The sequence below is a fragment of the Lissotriton vulgaris genome, chromosome 2_1 (genome assembly GCF_964263255.1).
Source record: "Lissotriton vulgaris chromosome 2_1, aLisVul1.2, whole genome shotgun sequence".
Taxonomy (NCBI): Eukaryota; Metazoa; Chordata; class Amphibia; order Caudata; family Salamandridae; genus Lissotriton; species Lissotriton vulgaris.
This window is the reverse complement of record NC_141687.1, coordinates 1,845,349,765-1,845,367,846: the sequence shown is the minus strand read 5'-3', so window position 1 is coordinate 1,845,367,846 and position 18,082 is coordinate 1,845,349,765. Positions and strand designations below refer to the sequence as shown.

Below are 18,082 nucleotides of genomic sequence, written 5' to 3'. Positions count from 1 at the left end.
GAGGATCATTTATCAACAGATCTCGGTTCTCAAATACCGGAACCATGTTGAAACCTTCATGGGCATTAACTTTATAGAAAGGTATCTTCTCTTTGGGCTTTGCAGTGGATACAGGCCCCCGTTCAGGGCTGACAACCACCACAGTACATTTGAAATGGAAGCGTGACCTGGATTAGCACGCATGGTGATTTAGCCGAAAGGCGAGGGTGAGCTGGCAGACTGCACATTTTTTAATGGAAGAGGCAGTTCCTGGTAATCGCATCATACTTTGCATCTGCAATTCTATACTATCTAATTTCACTGCTAAGTGGAGGATCGTCCTTTAACAACAAACAATCAGTCTATACATCACCAAGGGTGAAGAGAAACAAATTGTGGTACTTAAACTTTGAATAATCCAAATTAAGACTTAGTTAAAACAATTGGGGATTGCACTTTTGGTTAGGGATTGGTTGTGGGGAAAAGGGTCCCAGGGTGCTAGGCAATGAAAAACAAACTTTGGTATTCATGGCAGCTTCTCTATGTACATGTTGAACAACAGAAATATCCCACCAAGCAAGTGTCAGACACTTACAACCTCCTTCTCTGATAATGCATGTACAGCAATCTGTCAGAAAACTCAGTGGGTTAATCTTCCTGTTAACTACAAGACTGAGGTTGAAATCCCCTAAAGAGCCAACCAAGTCGCCCTCTCTTTCATGGTGGATAAAATATACTTGTCCTATTTGGAGTGTGGTTTGGGATACCATGTTCCTGTGCACTTTTCAGTTTGTTTTGACTCCTTGAGGGCATCATGCTCCGTGTAAACTTGGCATATGTCTCCTCGGCTGTTCATTGCACTATGCCTCCTACTCACACGCCCATTGGATTCGACTCACTCTTGACCAAGTCTCGCAGGGGTTACATTGGAAGCGCAGAGAGAGCGAGAGCTCAACTCCGGCGTCAGGGGAGCGCAGCCCCATAACTGGCCACGCTCGCCTCAAATGGCTGCTTGCGCGCTGACTAGACTCCGCGTTAGGACGCGTGCATACAGAGCCTCGGACGTCATCCCAGACCCGCCCTCGTCTGAAGCTATCCCTGGTCTCGTGCAGCTCACCTGCAAACATACGTGGTTGTTTGAAGCATTTTAGGGACCAGTCCACCAGGTGGGAATCGCGACCACCAGGGACAAAACACCTCCTCCCGTCGCCTGCCCTTTGGCGCATGTCGCATGATGCTTAACCTTCCGAATAGCGTTTTGTTTTGGCATTTCTGGATGCTTACAGTGTCTCAGAGCTACGTGAAGTAAAACAACAGGTTAGCGTTATATAAAACAAGTCTGCTGAACAACATCGATAATGTTACAAACATTATAAAGTGCCTTGACACCCAGAAGGAGAATTGTGCGCTATACAAAAGCACAGTTATTATTAAGATCATTTTTCAGTAACAAAGTAATCAACAGTACAGTCATGGCACATTCACACGACGCTAAACACTGCTTGGGCACGTTCGACCTGGATCTTTCCAGGTCACAAAAAGTTGCAGTTTGTTGCATGCCCCAGGAGCGGATATCAAAATCAGAGCGCGCGTTTTCAATGGCGCCTCCTCCTTGGCGTTTCGACTGCTTTTCTCTGCACCTCATAGCTGGCATCAGTTATCCTGGCATCTCCTTGGTGGCGAGTGCTCTCTCGCGCTCAAACTGGAGTTTGTTCTCGTCTGCCACGCCCAGGATGTTTTCGATGTCACGCACTGCGTCCTGTGACAGAAGAGGGAGACATACTTGGTCAGAGCGTTGCGAGCTGCCAATTGACGCCATCTTGAGGCATATATATATATATATATATATATACACATTCTAGCCGTTCGGCGGATGCTGCCCAGTCCCCATGGTCTTTCGAAAGCTGTGGGGCTGCCAGTTCATCTTCTGAATCCCAAGGGCAATTCGCCCAATGGAACCTGGAGCTTAGGGCCCCTTACAGGGATGACAACCCAGCTATTTCGAACTGTGGTCCTACTTCTCTGCACAACTATGGTGTTCAGATGACTCCATCACCGGGACACAACTTTTCTAATTCTGAGTTTTAATTCAACAGATCAGCTAATGCTGGGAGCTGCAGCCTTTCTTCATATACAAAAGGCAAAATCCAGGAAAAGAAAAGAGGTGTCTGGTTGACATGCAATCATATGGTGACCCTCCAGTGCTCTTCGCCCCTAAAAGACCCATGTCATTCTTTCTGCCCAAAGCATGAAAGGAGAAGCTCTTGGATTAGGGTTCAAAACACTAAGCCTCCTTTTATCCCTAAAGTGCCTTAAGGCAAGTCCTGTCTGTTAATGACAATCCTCAGGATCATCTTATAATTCAGCAAGAATTAAGAATCTCCCAAACCTTCACCAGGTCATGTCTGTCACTAAGAGTGAAGGCGCCTCACATCTTCACTTTGGATTACAAGGTAAGCCGGCCTGCCATACCACACTACTGGAACAGTGGCCCTTCTTCAGCAGGCGCATCTGCTGGGCTCAGCAGAGCCCACACATGCACCTCCCCTTTCCCACCACACACCCTCGATTCAATTTGGCCTGTCAGACCAGAACCCGGGCTACCTCGAATATGCCACCTCCTTCCATAGCCGAATCAGGACCTCCCAAGCTCAAATTGTGAACCAGAACAGGGCCACCTCAACCTCAGTCTCAGCCTCAGCTTTAGCCTCAGTCTCAGCCCCAGCCCCAGCCTCAGCCTTAGTCTCAGCTTCAGCCTCAGCTTCAGTCTCAGCCACTGTCTCAGCCTTAGCCGGTCTCAGCCTCAATATCAGCCTCAGTCAGCCTCAGCTTTAGCCTCAGTCCCAGCCAGCCTCATTCTCAGCCTCAACTTTAGCCTCAGTCCCAGACGCAGCTTTAGTTTCAGCCTCAGTCTAAGCCGCTGTCTCAGTCTCAGTCTCAGCCTCAATATCAGTCTCAGTCTCAGCCTCAGCTTTAGCTTTAGCCTCAGTTTCAGCCACAGTCTGAAGTCTCAACCTCAGACTCAGCCTCAACCTTAGCCTCAGCAGTTTTTATAGCAGTGGGATGTCTGTCAATCTCCCGGTGTTCCTTGAGGGCTGCTTGTATCTCAACTGACCAGAAGGTTTGGGTAGTGAAAAACTCACCTTAAAGTTGCTTTCACCCTGCATGTTGGGGGCCGAGATCTCCTGATGGATGATGTAGAGATTGCGGGCAAAGGTCATGAGCGTCCCCGGGAGGTCCTCCCCAATAGTCCTGTAATGAGAATCAGAGAGGCAATGCCCAGTGGTCCCACCAGGTGTCACAAACAATCCCACCTCGTTAGAGCGGTCATCACCTCACAACTAGGAAACGCTGATGGTTGGGCAGAAGCTTGGGGTCTGAGTGTGAACAGGGGGATAGAATGATAGACAGATGGACAGAGAGATGGAAGAGCATTGACAGATGGACAGAAAGATGGATAGGCAGATACAGATGGACAGAGAAATGGATAGCCAGAGGGAGATGGACAGAGGGCTGGATGGACATAGTTAGTTGGGCCGAGGGATGACTAGGATGAGATGGGGCAGTACATGGGACATAGACAGGCTAGATATATGCATAATCAACGATGGGCAGAGAGAAAGGTGTGGATGACGAGTTGAAGATTGCCACAGAGAAATGGACAATGTGTGTGGGTAACAGAGAGAATTGGAGATAGAGAGTTTCTAGGAGCTCAGAAGCACTGGATGCCCACCCTGTAGCCCGCACAGTAACACGACTGAGTGAGTGGAGAGTTCAGCTCGGTACTTACAGCATTCCCAGACGCTGCCTCCTGCGGTTTTCATACAGTATGAAGACAGTTCCCTGTTTCTCCTGTCAGAAAATAAAATAAATGTCAACTTGAGAGAGACTCAAAAGGTGAGAAGAATAACAGTGCCATGCACAGCCAGGAGTAGTGCCTGGCACTAAAGTGGCACCTGGACTATCATCAAGTCTCCATTTTATTTCCACATTGTAAACGTCTTAAATATTTTAAAGCAAGACAAAGGAAAGTATAACAATAGATATGCGCAAATAGCATGGCAATTATGTAGTGTTTGATGAAATAACAATGCATAATAAGGGCCCAGAAAAAATGCATAGAAATTTTGGAGAAACCATGGAAGACAGATATTTTGACTCTAAGGAATACAACCTATACGCGAAGCATGGAAATTGCAATCGTAGCCTGTTACAACTATGTAGATGACACACAAATCATTAAAAAAATGAATAGCCCTGAAGACCTCTACAATTCACAACTTGATGACTGCCTTCGAGCCATAAACACATGGATGATGAATAATCATATAAAGCTTAATACCGCAAAGACAGAGATTATGACCTACGCACAATGGCAAAATTACCAGCCTATCATCATATGGCCTAAGGAACTTCAAATCTCCCAATCAACAAAGAGAGAAATAAGAAACCTAGGAGTAACCATGAATTCAGACCTATCATTGATACCGCATGCTAACAATGTCACAAACAGTGCCTTCTGCACAATGAAAACACTATGCCGCAAGTTCCCATACGTTGCACACCAACATAAACTACAAGCCCTCTTCACACTAGTAATTGCCAAGCTTGACTATCCCAACAGCCTATTGCTTTGCGCAGCCACATTCATCATATGAAAAATTCAACGTGTCCAAAGTGCTGCTGCAAGGCTTCTTCTCCACCTTCACCCAAGAAAACGCATGATTCCAGTCCTATAATAGCTGCACTGACTGCATATAGCGAGAAAGGAAATGTTCAAGGCACTCTACATTGTCCACAGAGTGTTCCTAGGAAAAGGACCACTATAGCAAGTCAAATTCAAGCAATACGAACCAAACAGAACACTGTGCCCCAGGCTTGCACCACTTATCATACCACCTTATTATAAGAAATTCATAGGAGGTGCTGTTTTCTCAGTACAAGTTGCCAAGCTCTGCAACTCACTACCGGCCAACATTAGAAACACCAAGTAGTATAGAAGACAGTTGAAAACACAGCTATTTCCCACATAATTGTAACGACAATAAAAATGTCCATCTCTCTCTCTCTCTCTCTCCCTCTCTCTCTCAGCTGTACAAAGCTACCAGCATACTGAAAAACATAAAACTGTCCATCTGACTCTCACACTTCATCATCCAACACACTGCTACGTGCTGCATCCCATAACACGATAACCACACATTGATGGTCACCATGCATAACATGGAAACCCTTCCCACATGGTATCAAAACTAGATATCTACCTTCCAACAACTCAGCCTAGACAGACTAGCACAACTCAATTACACAAGCGCTTCAGCACCCCACATATGGGTAGTAAGCGCTATATATAAATGCTGCAATACAATATGTAAATACATAAAATGCCTACTACTGACGTAAATATATATGGACACAGCGGTCACTGGGATAATCTGTGGCAGGGGCTGCTCCTCAGTTTGAGTGGAGGAGCGTTGCCCCACAAAGAAAAGCCCCAGGTCAGAGCTGAAAAATAAAATGGTAAAAACGCTTATTACCATCTTATTTTTCAGCAACCAACCAGTCCTGAATTGACTGGATGGGGCGAGGCCAGTGCTGCCGAGTGGCAGCAGAGACCCTGCGCTAAAGTTTAAAATGCGTTTGTCTCATGGGCCAGCCAGCCAGCCAGCCAGACAAGCACATTTTAAACTTCTTTAACCCAGTAGTCTCAGACAGCTGGGTTAAAGAAAGCACAGGCCTCCAGTGCTCTTGAGAGTGCTGAGTACGGCTGCTCCCTCCAATCCTGGTGCTGCTCTCAAGCTGATGAGAGCAGCACCAGGATTGATTAGGGGAGTTGGCTGGTTCCCGCGTTGGAGTTTGCCTTAGGAGAAGATCAAAGGAGGAGGACATTGCGTTGTGCAGGGAGGTAACTGTATTTCATTTATTTATTTATTTATTTATTTATTATGCCACCTGCCCCACCACCCTCGGTACATGACAGCATCCACTGATTTGTGGGTAGCTCAGTTACATTTTTTCATATGGAACAGGAAATATACAGAAAGAACTGGAAACAAGTGACAAAATTCTTTCGAAAAAGAAAGGCAAATACAGTGGAAAGAAGTGGAAGATAGGACAAAGGAGAAACAAGTTGTAGAGATGAGAAATGGTAGAGTGAAGGAAGAGCAAGTGGACCTCTGCCATACAAGTCTGAAATGTGACCGACAATTAGGAGGAAGTAGACGAGTGAGAGCAGAGACCATTGGACAAGTTCTTGGCTTCGCGGGGGCTTTGACCTTTGTATGTACAAATCGAGGCTACTCCATACTTTAATACCTACCTTGTACATTTTTAAAGTGTAGGGAATTGAGTGCAACATTCAAAGGCTACTGGACACTGTGAATAAGTTTCACTTTCACACACCCAATTGGAATGATGCACACCGAAGGGCAGTCTCAATTCAGCTGCAAATGGTGGGCTGACTGAAAAGCGACATTGGTGGGAAACTGATATTTGAGCTCGGGTGCACAGGCTGGGAAGTGGCTGCTGGTGGGTAGTGTGTTAAGCTGGTCATGGAAGGCTGTATGAGTAGTTTACAGGGATGGATTACTTGGGCCCCAGTGCCATCAAATTGTCATCTTCCTGGAGGACCATTCACACACACTACATTCTGCTTAGTGTTTGTAGATGGTTCAGTTGGCACTGCAAACTACATACCACAAATTTCACTGCAGCCTTAGCACTCACTGGAAGGGTGAGGCCACAGTGTTAGTAAAGGACAAAAGCAAAGGTCAAAAGGCCCTTCTATGCCTTTCATCAAATCTTCCTGGATTCCCAGCTACTCACAACACACGACATCTGTTGGGAGATGTATAACCTACAAAAATGGTAACTATAGCCCTTGTAAGTTGACTACTGAAATCGCCTATTTGTTAATATCAGGAAAAGTGTCTCACTAAAATTCAAAATGCAGCCGCCAGATTGCTTCTGGGTATTCTCAAGCATAAATCAGCCTCTTCCGTGCTTAGAGGCTTACACTGGCTCCCGTTGAAGAAACACATTGACTGTAAGGCCTTGTGTATTGTCTTTATAGCAGTGTCTGGAAACGGCCCAATCTATTTTAAGGACAACTTTCGGTGGTACACTCCCTCTCGGATGCTGAGGACTGCCTCAGCTCACAATCTTGTAGTGCCTAAAAACTTCTGCCACCCCAACCGGATGTTTGAAGTTTCCTGGTGGGAACTGCCTGACTCTGGAATTCTATCCTGTTGGAATAAAAAAGGAAACTCAGTTGCTTGCTTTCAGGAAAGCACTTATAACCTGGATCTCTCACCAATAATTCCATTGCATCGTTTCTGCAGTCTCCTCCCTGTGCTAGCGCCTAGTCAACCCTGGGTATTAGTGCCCGCTAGATAAATCGCCTTTTCATTTCATTTCACTACTCACAGTGATGCCCGGAATACATTCATGTTGTAGATACTCCCACGCTAAAACCACTCTCACCGATGTCTCTGTGGAGAGTTCTATTTGCGACTGTATTTTTATGAAGTCTTGGTTGAAGAGATACCTGGGGATTAGACCTGCAATAGCCTGTTTGGTTAAACACACAAGACAGTTGTCGGTGTAGTAATCCGACCCTTCTCTGTTACCAACTTCTTCCAGCACTTCTCACCCCTTCAACTACCCCTTAAACAGCCAAACAACATGTCATTTTATGTAGCAATCTTTGGCTACAAAAAAACGGCAATCTTATCACAGGACACTCTTTTTTTTTTTTTTTTTTTTTTTTTTGTCCTCATTAGCCATAAAGTCGATCCGACTGTGCTCTTAGCCTCTCAGACACGAGGACCGTCCCCCCCATAGCACCAAGGAGCCCAATGCTGAGCCCCAGGTGCCCAGAGAGCCGGCCCCCATGCTTCCAGCAGAGCTTGAATAGACGTACTCCCTTCAGACCAGTTCGGCCAGATGTCCAGTTGCTGTACGATACCACCCTTTTGGACAGAGAGATTTTAGGCCTAATCATCGGACCCGGGGAAAAAAAAAAAAAATAAAAAAAAAAAAAAATAAATAAACCCCGGGTAGGCTAACTATCCCTCCTCCAATCAATCAAAAGATGCCAAAATGTAAGAGATCGAGGGCTGCATGTTCTCATTAAGTCCATCTTTGAGGTTGCGTATAATGAAGACAGCCACTCTGCATGCGTTGGGGGATTTATGTTAATCCAGTTTTTACAAATCTCTCTTCTAGCCAGTAAGATGGCATAAAACAGAAAATCTCTCTCTGATCCCTTGATGTTATGATTTAATCCGAAGATGACCAAAGACCATGACCACGGGATAGTGACACTAAGAATAGATTCGAGTGTTGTTCTAACTTCATGCCAAAAGGTGGCGATACTCGGACAGTCACAGAACATATGCAGGTCTGACGCTGCCGGTAAGGAACATTTACTACAACACTTCCCTGTTTGAAATTTCGACAACCGTTTAGGAGAGTAATATGCTCTATGAAGTGTGAAGAAATGATTGCGCCTCAGCCATGCTGGCTTGACGATTTTATAGAGGAGGATAAAAGATTCCTCCCAAATATCTCCCCTATCTGGTTCTCCCTCAGTACCCCAAAGTTTTTCCGGGAGGTTAAAGTCTCGCTCTCCGTCCTCTATAATATGCCAATAGAAGAGCGCAACTTCTTTTTTCCCCGCCGGTCTTTCCACTAGGATATTCTCGAGAGGGCTTTCCTGTCCCATCATTCCTTTCTTCTTAGATTCTTCTTTTAATTTTTCGGGCTGGGAAAAAAAGATTGGCCTCTATGCCGATGACATTCTCATATACACAACTGATCCTACATTGGCATTTCCCATCATTATAAAGAAAGCGGAAAATTTTGGGAAATTCTCTGGTTACGAAATCAATGCAGGAAAAACCGAAATTATGGTCTGGAACATTCACAATCCTCAACTTCCGACAAAATCCTCAATGAGGTACCTTGGTATCACAATAACTAAAGATCTGGATCACTTGGCTCAAAACAACTTAGCCCGTATTTCCCGAGAATCCCAAACTCTTATGAAAGCCTGGTCTTTTCTCCAGCTCAACATTTATGGGAGAACTAGCCTGATAAAAATGAGTATTCTCCCGAAATTCACTTTTATTTTTAATTCTATTCCATTAATTTTTGACACTAAGCAGCTTGCAAAATGCCAGCAAAACATTAACTCATTCATTTGGGGATATAAATCCAGCAGATTAGCTTGGAAAAAGCTGAGAAGGAGAAGAGAAAAAGGGGGGCTCGCTTTGCCAGACCTAGAATATTATGCCTGGGCATTTCATCTGACCCACTCTAGGATGTTACTTAAGCTCCCCTGGGAAAATGCAAATGGGCTTATGTACAAGGCAATGTTACTGGGTTCGGACCTTCCAGTGAATGGTTTTCTCTTCAAGTTCGGCCACCAGAAGTTTTTTAAAAAAATTAGACTAAAGACACTATTGAGTAGCTTAAAAGAATGGTCCCAAATAAAATCTAAGATCGGGATAGGACATCTATCCGAACACGCCCCAATTTGGGACCTACCTGGACTAGCACCACAGGAAGCCAACACAGTCAAAAGAGTCCTGCTGGATGCAGGGATCACAAAGTGGGGGGATCTGCTGATGGAAGGAACAATCTTGGGCTGGGATATCTTCAAGCTCAAAGTAACATCACCACTCTCCTGGATAGTATATCTACAAATACGAAGTTGGATTCGAACTCAAACTAAGAAGATCACAGGACACTCTTGCGAGTTACCCAACAGAGCTTGATTTGTCCAGGCTCCTCTAGCTTCCCTACCTGGTCCGAACACAAAAATCAATATATAGACATAGGAGAACAAGTGATGGGCTGAATCTCTTACTTCCTCTCCATTTGCTTTCGTTTCATCCGGAGAGAATGCTCAAAAACTCCATCTCTCTCTGTAAAATTGTTGGGTACACCAAGGATCCATCAGCACTTGTGGAGGGATTGTCACATGCTGGAAGCTAATCCTTGGAGCAAACTTCACTCACGCACGTAAAGAAGCACACCTTCTTCCTCACGGATATTCCCTCCCAGGAAAGTTTGGGAGTAATGGGGTCAAATGATGTATTTTACAGCAAAAAATAGCAAAGGTTGTAGATTTTATAAGCATTTTTAATGGGGAACTCATGAAAAAGTCTAATAACTGAAGGAGTAGTGGGCAATAACAACTCTCTACTTTCTTTTTGATGATGGGTTCTTCCCTTCCAAAAATGTTAAAATAAGCTCAATTGCACTTTAGAGTAAACATTTTTTAACAAACTTGCTAACAAGTCATATAATTCACTAGGAGTTCAAATAGTGTAGGTAAGTGAAATAATATAGACGTTTAGCATATTTCAAAACGTATAAAGCCCCTTCCCTCTTAGTGAAATTTCATATACTGGCCTTCCACCATGATTTTCAAATATACCATAAGGTTAACAATCTATGTGGGAAGTGGCATGATGGTAAAAAGAAAATTGCATATATCTCAATCAATTAAAAGAATAACACACCCTCAGTTCAGACAGATTTTACAGGTTCAGAATCTGAGATTCCACTTAGGGTACACGCCCTTTAAAGATTCAGGCAGCTGGCATATTCCTTAGGTTACCCTAGTCTTACAGGCATAGGCCTCAGACAGCACATATATATAGTGATGATGCCATTAAAATTTATCAGTACAGATGATGAAATGCCTACACGCAAGTCAACAGCAGCAACTAAGTTCCTGTAATGGATACGTCCTTCAATTCGGGGAGGCTGTAATTCAGTTGGGAGGGGTATCTTTGGCATTCTCCATTTGTAGCTGGTTACGTGATCTCTTTTGATGTACCACTGCATGTGCAGCTACATGCTCACAGAATTAATAATGAGAATGGATCTTATATTGGTTCTCTGTAGGCCACAGACCTTGATGAATATAACTATCCAGTGGTTGTTTCGGCGAAGGCAGAAGGTGGAAATGAGCTTTCTTAGAAAATGCCTCCTCTTCGCCGATGAGAATCAGTTCATCAGTAACAGCACACCTGGTCTGAGCTAAAACAGATTTTATGCTTATAGGTTGTAGTTTTCATTATTTAATAAGGGGGATCTCAAACCAGGTGAAGTTACGCATTCCACAGAGAGTAAAATGAGCAACGTTGTTTTAAGGAAAACTAACAAACCGTCAAATCATAAATTCATATGTTTAGGGAACCAACAAAGCATATGTTGATTTTTAAATTAGGAGTTTTAGTCATGTTCTAAAGATTATGTATAAATGCCATCTACATTAGTGTTTTCCCATTTTAATCCTACGCCTGCAAACGACAATTCTATGGCTTACAGAGGCTGAGATAATGACACACGATACATGACAAATGTGTACATGTGGTAGCAGTTTTTTAGTTTTATTGATATTTTCAACAGGTACTCCCATTTACTACCCTCTATCATGGACAGTTACTTACTCACATTTCCTTGTTCACACCCATGCTCAGGTTCAGCCTCAAATGCCTATCTTTTTCCATCACATATCAAGAATGGCCTTAAGACACCATGGGCACCATTATGCCTGGCTGCCCACCATCAAGGGATGGCCATCATCATGCCATTCACGATGCCAATGTGTCAGAAATTTCAGACATCTGCCAGAGATGTACACCTGCACCATGGTGGCAGGGCTGCTACCAGCCTCCCAGGGATGGGGAGGAGGGGGGAGCTTTCTACCATAATGACAATGATTGCCATGGTATGTCAGCAAAGGCCACCAAGTGTTTTCTTTTTCTTTTCAAGCAATGCTTTACAAACAAGCAATGATTAAGCCAATAGCTTGGTACTCTCATTATAAAGGCGAGACCTATTGGCATTGTCACTGGTTGTTGAAATAAAAGATGACTTGCTTTTATTCTAACAAAGGCCACATTGAAAATATGGGGGTTCAATTCAAATCCTGGGTACAGCACATATTACTAGATCTAGGAAGGCCTCAGTGACATGTGCTGACTTTGTTCAGATGCAATTTTCCTTCACAACGAGAAAGCCAACAGCGCCCACTCTGCTTCTGGTTCAGAAATGCATCATGTAAGAGTTACAGAAGGTTTCTCACTTTTAGTTGAGCTGGCCCCAACACTATTGGTTCACTTAATGGGCTCTCTGCAGTCCTTTTTTAAGAAATCTCAAATACAACATGTAAGAGTTACAGAAGGTTTCTCACTTTTAGTTGAGCTGGCCCCAACACTATTGGTTCACTTAATGAGCTCTCTGCAGTCCTTTTTTAAAAATCTCAAATACAACATGTAAGAGTTACAGAAGGTTTCTCACTTTCAGCGGGGGATGGGCACAACACTATTTGTTCACTTAATGGGCTCTCTGCAGTCCTTTTGTTAAACTCTCATCCTTGGTGGGGGCTAACTAAAGCTTTAACCCCTTGATACTAATTCCATTGAGCAAACAAAGACATTTAGCTTGTGATTTCATAAGCGCTAGAGTTAAACTATGATATAGAGACTGGTTTTTGATGTTTCCAAGCACTGTATGTTAGAGGTAAACAAGCACAGTAAGAATATTAGCTATGCCTGGTTTTATGAGTAATCACACTAATAACCATTTCCATAGAACTAACTTGTGCGACGTTGGCCTGGTATATGATGTCCACTAATTAAAGTGGGCACCTTGCACCAGTCCAAACAACCCTTATGGAGATTTAAGAGGTCAAAGATAACCTTAGAAAGATATCCAAGTGGTAGCCTGTGGAGAGCAGCCTTCAGGCTTAGTCTTGAAGGAATGTTAAGCAGCTCGTTTTACCAGAATGCAACCTTATTGTATTGGTTAAATGAAAGGAGAACCACACAGTAGTTATGAAAATATGTATTTATTATTATAACACACCTTAACTACCTCACAGTATCTGCCACACGCAGATAAACACAAAGTACACAATATTGTAGCACAGAAACAATCGCAAGTAGCACTAATACACAGTGGGCTCCAGGGGGAGACCAAACCATATACTAAAATAGTGATATAAGAACCATGACTCGATTCAAGACAGTGTATAGAGGTTGCAGAATCGCTGGGACCCCAAGGAACCACCCAAGGTGAGTAAGGAGGGACTCCACTGAGGACAGGTGCAGTGTGAGAAGACAACTCAATTCAATGGGAGAGTCGCGGTTGCAATTTTAGTGTTTAAGGACCCTTCCCAGTGGATTACGAAGAAACCTTTTGGAACACATAAGTTTGTAAAGCCACCCCACTCGTGGATACCGAAGTACCAGAGTTACCTTTCGCAGGGAAGCCGGGTGCAAAGGGCTGAAGTGGCGTCGGAAACCCTTGTCGATCTCAATGGGAATCTTCAAAGAAAAGCCACTGCTGGAAAGAAAAAAAGTGTCTGGTGGAACCCACAAGTGGATTCTTGATGGCAGGAACCCGAAAGCAGAGGAGACCGAGTCTGGGTCACTCTGGAGGGACCAGGGCCTCGGTAGATGAATGCCCACCGATGTTGGGTGCTTTGGAGACCCTGACTCTGCAACCACAGGGACCAGGATATGTCGAGGACAACCAGGAGCTGGATACGAGCTGTCACACAAAGGATGTTGAGTGCTGAGGGGTCGGTGTCCGGTGGGAGCACCCACAAGCCTTGGCAGCGGCAACCGACGGAGAAGGTAGAGTAAGGACCAGGAGACTCACCACAGCAAGGAGAGTCAGGGCAGGCCTCGAGCATCCAGGGGAGCCCAAGAAAAGCAGTGTTGTCCCTCAAACGGACCCAAGTGGCAATAGGACCTCTAGCAGTTTCACAAAGTAACAGCTTGCAGGGCAGAGTGCAAGGAGACCGAAGTTCTTTGTAAGAAATGTGTGCAGCAGTTGGGGCTATCGATAGCCCAATGCACTTAGTTAGGGAATGCCAACAGGCATATGCATTTGCAAAAGTACACGGTGCACAGGGGTTCTGGTTATGCGGTCCCCACGAGGGATTCTGGCCTCCGACTTGGTGAGAAGGTAGTTCCACCTCAAGGAACGTAGGGACCCGCCTCCTGTGTTGCTGGAGTCTTCGGAGTCTGCAGGAGCTCAGGATCAGCAGACTGGCCAGTTGTGTTACTGTGCCTGCAAATGCAGGGGAGTGACTCCTTCACCCCAAGGGATATACCTTAAGTTGTCCTTGATGCTCCACAGGTCCTGCATGGAGCCTGTATGGGGCGCGGGCACAGACGAGGCTTTGGACGGAGAGGGAGACGAAGTCGGGCCAGTTGAAGTCCAGCAAAGTCCAGAGTATCCAGACGGTCGAAGATCAGTGGTGTCTTGTTCAGAATCTTGTCCTTTGTCCAGTTTTCACCAGAGCAGGAGTCAATGGCTTCCTGGACTGGTTTGAACTGCACTATGCACAAAGACACCAAGTGTGCCCCAGATGCAGAATTTCAGGCGCTTTGGAAGTGCACCCACTCAGCCCCAAAACACTAAATCCTGTCTGGGAGATGGTCACACCTCTCTGTGACAGGATGCCTATTGTCCTGCCTTCCCCTGCTCGAGGTTGGCTCAGCAGCAGGAGGGCAGAAATATGTCTCTGGTCGGCAGCATCCATTTTGTGCTGACTGGTTCGAGAAGGCTGGCACCGGATAGACCAGTGATCCCATGAAGCTCACTTCAGAAGGGTGGAATCATACCTCCCACACCGGTTACCGGTGTGGAGGTATGATTCCAAGGAGTTTGGTACCAGACACAACATGTTTTGTTGCAGCCGTTTTCGAGATAGCATTTTACGCGTAATGCACCTCTACCTATATATCTGGCTGCATCACCGACAACCCGGTAGAATGGTCTCCAAAGGCTGCAGAGGGGCTCTGCTCATGCAGGGGCACCCTCTCACGTAAAACCCAGCACCCTGCCTTCAGGATTGTCAAGGGGTGACTGATAGGTTTAAAGAGTAGTGACCTATAGATATAGTAAACCTACATCTAAATTTAAGTGGTGCATGCACCATTTTACACAGGCTGCAATGGCAGGCCTGTAGTTCCATTTTGCATGGCCTCTCATGGGTGGCATAATACATGCTTCAGCCCATGGGAGGTCTCTGGGGTACCTATGCTCTGGGTACATGTGTCCCCCATACTAGGAACTGATAAGGGTACCCCAGTATCCAATCTGGAGTGTACATAAGTACATGGCATAACATTTCAGGGAGAAAGCAGATAGACTGGGGTCCTGATTAGCAGGATCCCAGTCAGACTAGGTAAAAAACTGTAACATCAAGCAAAAAGTGGGGGTAACCATAAGAAGCAGATCCTACTTTCGGACATAACTAATAATGAAATTATTACTGTCTAGAGGAACCCTTTTTAGCAATCTTAAAATAACGAAAGATAGAGAAAAAAACAGTAAGGTTCTATGGTTATGCCTTTCAGTTTGCATGCAGCTCATTGTTGCTGGTTAAATTATATGGATAATAAATTGTGACCAGCAGGTAACACAGGGATCTCTGCAGCAAAATCAACTACCCACTCAACTGTTACAAAATAAATGTGACTTACATGTTATACATTGTGCTTTGCAGAAGGGGCATTATACCTCTCAGCTATTTTACAATGAGTCAAACCAGTGACTAGACTGCACACAAATTACTATGGCCATAGTTACTGTACTGTTAATATATCTTGGAAATTGCGGAGTACACAAAGATCTCTTCAGCAGATGCCATAACACATTTTAAAATGACCAAATAAGTAGCCAAAACAGATTTACACTCACATTTTCCTTGTTGCTAAATTCTTTAGGGGAGAGTTTTAAAAAATGAATGTGTACGTTGACTGCACAACCCCCCCTTCTATTTGACTCCGCTCCCTGTGACTCCAACTGCTTTCTGCTGCTACGTCTTGCTCCCCCATTTAAGGGATCACAGAGCCTTTTCTTTCCATTTCCAGCACTGGACAAAGGGCATTTGTGTATGTAAGAAGAGCAGTGTGCGCAGCAAAGAACAGTATGAATAGTGTGCCTGTGCGACTGACTGCAGAATGAGCAGTGGGGCTGTATGGTTATAGGGGTAGGGATGTATCGTCTAAGTGCTGGGTGAGCAGTGTGCCCATGTGACGGCATGGTGAGAGGTGTACCTCATTAAAGCCAGACCTGCTGACATTGTTATGCTTGTTAACTTTTTTAGAACCTGTTACACTTATTCCTGAGTTGGAGAGCAACTTGTAGGTTTCTCCCTTTCAGGGTAAGTTTAGTTGTCTGTAGCTGGCGACCATGAGTCCTAAACCAAGAGTTCTGAAAACCAACATCTTACAACCTACAGTTCTGAAGGTATTACAGTTGAAATTCAGACTCAAGATGTTCTTAGACGCAGGTGAGATTTCCTGGTGCGGTGTTGCGGATCCGGGCACAGGAACAAGGAAGTATATGATGCATTACTGTGGCAGTAACGCAGATGTGTTCAGAAACAGGAGCATCATCTTTTGGTCTGACAACATGTCAATGGTTAAGGGCCATCAGCAGGTAGTGAGGCTCTTGCAGGCTAGTTTTCAGGCTGTTGAAAAACGTGGCCCTCCTTTGCTTGAAACTTAAGGTGATGTGTAAAGCTAGACACTTTCCTAAAAATCATAACAACGCAACAGATGCACTGTCCCATGCCAAGCTAAAGGATATTTTTGAGTTTCTACCATCATGCAGCAGAGCAAAAGACAGATTTCCCAGAAGACCCTTTCTCTGTTAACTCACTGTGCCTCTTCGTGGGTGTGCTGCACCAACAGGGCAGGGCAATGTACTTTTTTTTGCAAAAGGTTTGTGGGCACGTGATGTAGGCAACAGCTTACTTGGTAAGAAAAGGATTGGCAGGCTGGGCCATTTTAGCTGCTCTCACTAAGGACAAAAATCGACACACAGGAAATTGTTGCAATTCTAGCTAATCTACACGAGGTATGCACCGCACCATTTGAGGTGTACCCACGGGAGAGGGTTGGACAGATTCAGGGTACCCTCCCAGAGGACGGTCAGGAAAGTGGGGTGGATACTCCCCTGTCCTTTGTGCCGTTTTCACCAGAGCAGGAGTCAATGGCTTCCTGGACTGGTTTGAACTGCACTATGTTCAGATGCAGAATTTCAGGCACTTTGGAAGTACACCCACCCAGCCCCAATGCACTAAATCCTGTCTGGGAGATGGTCACACCTCTCTGTGACAGGATGCCTATTGTCCTGCCTTCCCCAGCTCGAGGTTGGCTCAGCAGCAGGAGGGCAGAAATATGTCCCTGGTCGGCAGCATCCATTTTGTGCTGACTGGGTCGAGAAGGCTGGCACCGGATAGACCAGTGACCCCATAAAGCTCACTTCAGAAGGCTGGAATCATACCTCCCAAACCGGTTACCGGTGTGGAGGTATAATTCCGAGGAGTTTGATACCAAACATAACATGTTTTGTTGCAGCCGTTTTCGAGATAGCATTTTACGCGTAATGCACCTCTACCTATATGTCTGGCTGCGTCATCGACAACTCGGAAGAATGGTCTCCAAAGGCTGCAGAGGGGCTCTGCTTATGCAGGGGCACCCTCTCACATAAAACGTGACACACAGGAAATTGTTGCAATTCTAGCTAATCTACACATGGTATGCACCGCACCATTTGAGGTGACGCTGTTCACAGGTTGCTTTTGTGGTTGCTTTTTACGTTACCCTCAGGATTAGTGAATTGGTGGGAAATCTAAGCAGACTCAAACTGGTGATCTGCAATGGCAAAACATTCCCATTTATCATCACAAGTTGGTAATCAGACTAAAGAAGTTAAAAACAGACCAGCTTGGTAGTGGTATCCCATGCTGTCTCAGCATGTGCAATTTGCCAACTGGTGCCTATGAGGGCTTCTCAGCACTTTTTATTCACCTCAGCACAGAGTGCCTTTCACAATACCAGTTCTCTGTAGTCTTTGCCATAACCTATTAAGAAGATGCGGTTAAACCCAACCAAATTCTCCTCACACTCATATAGAATAGGAGCTGCAACATTTGCAATAGAAGTAGGTCTTACTCATCAGGAAGTCAAGCATATAGTGAATTGGTCATCCTCAAGCGTCATGTCTGCCCCGAACTGTTATGGTGTTTTTGACCTTCTCCGTGGGTCACTCCTTTTTT

The 18,082-nt window shown here is 44.9% G+C and overlaps 1 protein-coding gene across 1 annotated transcript in view; it reads right to left on the bottom strand.

The window, feature by feature from the left end:
• Positions 1 to 1,508: 1,508 nt before the first annotated feature.
• Positions 1,509 to 18,082, bottom strand: part of IQCH (IQ motif containing H) — a 1,013,078-nt gene continuing 996,504 nt past the window's right edge. Inside the window, exons 19-21 of the mRNA XM_086958009.1 lie at positions 3,770 to 3,831; positions 3,123 to 3,231; positions 1,509 to 1,738 (exon numbers count right to left, since the gene is read on the bottom strand). Coding sequence (XP_086814135.1) covers positions 1,637 to 1,738; positions 3,123 to 3,231; positions 3,770 to 3,831 — 273 coding nt within the window. The 3' untranslated portion in view covers positions 1,509 to 1,636. The remainder of the gene's footprint in view (positions 1,739 to 3,122; positions 3,232 to 3,769; positions 3,832 to 18,082) is intronic.